The 6,000-nt window shown below is 38.3% G+C and overlaps 1 protein-coding gene across 1 annotated transcript in view; it reads right to left on the bottom strand.

The window, feature by feature from the left end:
• Positions 1 to 6: 6 nt before the first annotated feature.
• Positions 7 to 6,000, bottom strand: part of LOC115229701 (protein mono-ADP-ribosyltransferase PARP14-like) — a gene marked incomplete at its 3' end in the record, with an annotated part of 82,637 nt that continues 76,643 nt past the window's right edge. The window contains exons 10-12 of the mRNA XM_036499313.1: positions 5,423 to 5,556; positions 4,462 to 4,639; positions 7 to 131 (exon numbers count right to left, since the gene is read on the bottom strand). Coding sequence (XP_036355206.1) covers positions 7 to 131; positions 4,462 to 4,639; positions 5,423 to 5,556 — 437 coding nt within the window. The remainder of the gene's footprint in view (positions 132 to 4,461; positions 4,640 to 5,422; positions 5,557 to 6,000) is intronic.

Here is a 6,000-nt window from a genome sequence, read left to right as displayed (position 1 = left end):
CATCACTCTTCCCACAAGAACACTGCATTTGTATATTCTCTTTATTCCGTTATGGTCAGGAGCAGAATAGGTATCCCTTGCAGAATATTGGATGTCTCTGGCAAAATAAACACCTTCACCATATGCTGTGGCTAAGAAGAGAAAAAAGATATATATGTATATATATAAATAATAAATATTAGGGAATAAATCCAAATTTACAGGGAAAAAATCAGATTTAGGATTAAATCGATTTTATAGTAAAATATTATAAAATATTATTCGAGACAAAACCACTATTTTGCAAAACAAACAAGGAAAGACTTAATCAATACATAAATTTTAATAAATAGTCAAAAAAACCGCCACTACAATCGTTGTCTTGATCGACAATCTTCAGGTGGACTTCCAATAATTCAGTGTCAAATTATGAAGACTTCATAATTTGACACTGAATTATTGGAAGTCCACCTGAAGATTGTCGATCAAGACAACGATTGTAGTGGCGGTTTTTTTGACTATTTATTAAAATTTATGTATTGATTAAGTCTTTCCTTGTTTGTTTTGCAAAATAGTGGTTTGTCTCGAATAATATTTTATGTATATATATATATATGTGTGTGTGATGATGAGATATATATATATATATATATATATATATCATCATCATCATCATCATTTAGCATCCGTTTTCCATACTAGCATGGGTTGGACGGTTCAACTGGGGTCTGTGAAGCTGGAAGGCTTCATCAGGCCCAGTCAGATCTGGCAGTGTTTCTACGGCTGGATGCCCTTCCTAACACCAACCACTCCGTGAGTGTAGTGGGTTCTTTTTACGTGCCACCCGCACAGGTGCCAGACAGAGCTGGCAAACGGCCACGAACGGATGGTGCTTTTACGTGTCACTGGTACGGGGGCCAGGCGAGGCTGGCAACGGACACAAACGGATGGTGCTTTTATGTGCCACCAACACGAGGGCCAGACAGAGCTGGCAAATGGCCACGAAACGGATGGTGCTTTTACGTGTCACCGGCACAGGGGCCAGGCGAGGCTGGCAATGGCCACGAAACGGATGGTGCTTTTACATGCCACCGACACGGGGGCCAGACAGAGCTGGCAAACGGCCACGAACGGATGGTGCTTTTACGTGTCACCGGCACAGGGGACAGGCGAGGCTGGCAACGAACACGGACGGATGGTGCTTTTACGTGCCACCGACACGGGGGCCAGACAGAGCTGGCAAACGGCCACGAACGGATGGTGCTTTTACGTGTCACCGGCACAGGGGCCAGGCGAGGCTGGCAACGAACACGAACGGATGGTGCTTTTACATGCCACCGACACGGGGGCCAGACAGAGCTGGCAAACGGCCACGAACGGATGGTGCTTTTACGTGTCACCGGCACAGGGGACAGGCGAGGCTGGCAACGAACACGAACGGATGGTGCTTTTACATGCCACCGACACGGGGGCCAGACAGAGCTGGCAAACGGCCACGAACGGATGGTGCTTTTACGTGTCACCGGCACAGGGGACAGGCGAGGCTGGCAACGAACACGAACGGATGGTGCTTTTACGTGCCACCGACACGGGGGCCAGACAGAGCTGGCAAACAGCCACGAACGGATGGTGCTTTTACGTGTCACCGGCACAGGGGACAGGCGAGGCTGGCAACGAACACGAACGGATGGTGCTTTTACGTGCCACCGACACGGGGGCCAGACAGAGCTGGCAACGAACACGAACGGATGGTGCTTTTACGTGCCACCGACACGGGGGCCAGACAGAGCTGGCAAATGGCCACGAAACGGATGGTGCTTTTACGTGTCACCACGTATATATATTTAATTTCATTTCTTAGGGAATAAAAATTCTGGCATAACAGGGGTTCAAATTATTCTTAATGAGGAAATATATATTTTTATTTAGAGATAATAGGCCTTTCATCTCACCATATAAAAGAATTTTAATCTAAATACTTACTACTTTATAACTTGGCTACACATGTTTCTTGAGGTACATTTCCCGGTTCCTTAACCACGCCGTGTTTTGCTGGAACCATTCTTAAATATAACCCCAAACATCAGACCTCTGTATCACTTTCTCATAGTTTGATACTATAAACTATATTCTAATCTTTTAAATAAATAAGATAGGTTCGCCAGACCCTACTGTACAAGCCATAATTTAATTGAAATAAGAAATAAAAAAATAAAATAAAAAAATAAAGATGAAAATAAAAAATATGAATGAAAATAAAAATTTACAAACATTGTTCTTATGTAACTTATGTCTATAAATATAAAATTTATAATATATAGGGATAAAAAAATAAAATAAAATATATACTTGTGATGATATAAAATGAAAGGAATGGCAAAAACAATATATATTCGAATAAAAAGGGAAGCAATGACGAATAAATATTTTCAAATTAAAACTATAGTACGAATGAGGAAATGAAAAGTTTACAAATGATACGAATGATAACAATTAAAAATTTACAATATATATATATATATAGAGAGAGAGAAATTGAGATAGGGGTTGTGAGTGCAACCCACCATGGGATAACATATATCCAATATACTGCCAGTAAAGCACCCAACAAAGTTATTATATATTATTATGAATATACTTATATATATATATAGGTGCATGTATATATACACTTATATGTATGTGTATATTATATATTATGTATATGTACTCATTCTTGTATAGGTGTACCTTCTCTTATATTCTTATTTGGATTGTACTTTATAATCTCTGAAGAGGCCTTGGGATATATTTGTAAGTGTCTCATTTATAACCACATATTAACTTATCACACCTGGCTAATATGAGCATAATGAGATACTCATATCTACATGACTGAAACATCTGTAAGATATAGTTTATATTTATATTTATACTTATTTATATTTATTTATACATATTGTACTTATTGTATCATATTACTCATTGATGTGCACTGTTTTGTTCTGTACTATTATGTTGACCTTGATGTTCATATGTAGTAGGTTAATAAATTATGTGAATGGGTATTATCTGGTAGTTGATTATTGATTAAGGTGTATTCCTCCATTTTCTTATTTTGTATATATATATATATATATATATATATATTTAATGTAGGGGAAAATTTTTTCGAAAAAAAAAACCCTCATCAGTGGCCAGCATATTAAAAAATACCTTTAAAGGTTAAATTTATCAACAACTTATAAATAAGGGTAAACGAAAAAATTTCTAATGCCAAATATGCCGAAGTTGGACATATTGTCCATAACCGTATAATTTTTTCACAATACACACGCTACTCGAAAAAAGGTCGACAGAAATTTCTAAAAAATTCCATTACTACCATATTGGACCGATTTCAGGGTTAGTTAATAAGAACCCTTCCTATGTCAGTGATTTATCCAACTTCGGCATATTTGGCATTAGAAATTTTTCGTTTGCCCTTATTTATAAGTTGTTGATATGTATATATATATGTATGTATGTATGTATGTACGTACATACGTACAGCAATCGATAACAATAACAATAGAGATTTTAGATGTCCAAACAGGGTTATTTCTCCCAATTATATACCCAGCAATGTCAACAGAAACTTCCAGAATGAGTTCCATGTCAGTTGACAGATGTGTGTCATTGAAACTCTGCAAGCATTTAATAGTTCCAAACACTTTGTTAGAAAAGATCTATTAAAAGCCTGACCCTTGCCAATATTTACCATTGAACATGTTTGGGTGGCATTTTGTGGAACCCCACTCTTCTACTCACCCCATATCCATATTCATCATACACATCAAAATCTAATTCCAAAAGATGATAAAAGAGTTAGTGAGAGAAGATCGTTTGAGATATCTAAATGGAGTGACCTCTGTGATGGTACCACTGCTGGTTTATCAGATTTCTATACAGTTATTAAATGTCCCTTAACCAATTTCTAGGCCGTAGCAGACATTGAATATTTCAATGAGAGTTAACAACACTGTATTGATTATCTCAGTATATCTATAATTGACACACTCAGAATGGTGATTGCTAGGCCTGGTGTTCGCTTGTTGATATTTCTGTCCAGTCCTGCCGACCTACCACTACACCTAGTCCTTCTTCCCCAAAACATTACCCCTCTGGAATTCTACCCCTTCTCTTATCTTTCCTGCAATATTTTCATTTACAAAGGTTCAAGAGGAACATTAATGGATGGGGACAGACCCTTCCTCCCAATCCAAATAAAAGTGTTGGTTCCACAATAATAAAATACACCTGGTTTACTCTAGAGCAGAAGATGTTAGGAAGGGGACCTGGCAGTAGAAACGATGCCAAACATGGAATGTGTGGGCAACATGGCATCCTCTCTGTGTGAGAAAGGATTCTAAACAGCAATCAATGTGGAGAGTGACTGCCCAGCTCAAGACAATAGGAAGGGCGGGTAGATGATGATGATGATGTTGATTATAATATACTTACCATTTTTACCACAATAGCTACGGTTGAATCCTGATTTATTTATTCCATCAACAGATCTTTCAGCAGTACCATGCCAAAGGCCATCAACTTCATTTGTAATGTTTGGATTTTCTACCTCAAACTTTCTTTTCAATGCTTGGTATCCATGGTATAATGTTTTATTTTGAATTCTCTCAATCTGTAGAAAGGAAAATTCACTTCTTTGACAAGGAAATAACGTTTGTGGTGAAAAACCCCGACCCTATCTGCTTTTATTTTCTTTTTTATTTGATACCAATTTTGATTCAACTGTAAATTTTGGTAAGGCACAATAGTTTAGCTGCAAAATGGTGTTGCATGTACAATTCAATGCAAGAAGTTAAAGCAGAGGTATTTTTGTTGAGCAAAGATTTCTTGTGAATATCCAAAAACACTTAGAACAATCCCCAAATAAGTTCATACATCTTCATCATCATCGTTTAATATCCACCTTCTATGCTGGCATGGGTGGGATGGTTTGACAGGATCTGGCCAGCCAGAGGCCTGCACCAGACTTCTGTGTCTGTTTTGGCAGGCTTTATACAGCTGGATGCCCTTCCAAATGCCAACCACTTTACAGTGTGGAGTGGATGCTTTTTAAATGGCACCAGCACAGACAGGGTCACCAAGTAACTTGCAAGACAAGGATCTTTTGAGAGGGGAGGGGGCATTGGAGGAGGGGATCTTGTGTCAGATGTTGAAACCTTTCATATAACCTTTCATAGTGAGAAAGAAATAGGGGTCTTGTTGTAAGGAGGTACAAGGTTACCTGGCTGATGCGGGGACAGATATAGATAGATCAGGAACGAGGCTAGAAACAACCGTGCTGTCGCAAAGGACATACAATGAAATTTAAATTTTTTATACAAACAAAATGTCTCTTAAAATTTTCTTAACAGCATGCCATCCAATATTGTTTATAAATAAAAGTAAAAATACTAACTTTGATTATACGACAGGAAGGCAACTTCCGACGGAAAGTGGCTTGGATGTCATCATATTCTGGTCCATTTGTTACTGGAACGATTTTAATTAATTCCTTGTCTCCCATTGGTGACCATGTATCAGGGGTCACTTCTAGAGTTCAAACAGAAATCAAATATTTCAGAATTAAAATAAAATTATGAACCCTTTTTCTGTTGAAAGTTTAGAAAAGAAAACAAGAATATTTTGATTAATAGACAAGAAATACTGAAACACAGCACTGTAGTTTTGTAGTAGTAGTAGTAGTAGTAGTAGTTGTTGTAGCAGCAGCAGCAGTAGTAGTAGTGGTGGTAGTAGTAGTAGCAGCAGCAGCAGCAAATGATGGCTGTCCACTTGTGACCGAGGAAGACCATTGCTGACCTTCAGTAACATTGTGTGCTCTAGGACTAACGTATATTTTGCATTTGCAGCCCCAGTGGTGGCTAATGAGCCCTGCTCTTGACAAGCATACACGACTGCAAACATTGCAAACCTAGCTTTACCCATTCACTTCACCAGCTATGCGCTTTTGAGCAGCACACTCAAGTTCTTCATGCA

The sequence above is a fragment of the Octopus sinensis genome, unplaced genomic scaffold (assembly GCF_006345805.1).
Source record: "Octopus sinensis unplaced genomic scaffold, ASM634580v1 Contig13576, whole genome shotgun sequence".
Taxonomy (NCBI): domain Eukaryota; kingdom Metazoa; phylum Mollusca; class Cephalopoda; order Octopoda; family Octopodidae; genus Octopus; species Octopus sinensis.
The sequence above is the reverse complement of the archived record's forward strand: the minus strand, read 5'-3'. Positions and strand labels throughout refer to the sequence as shown.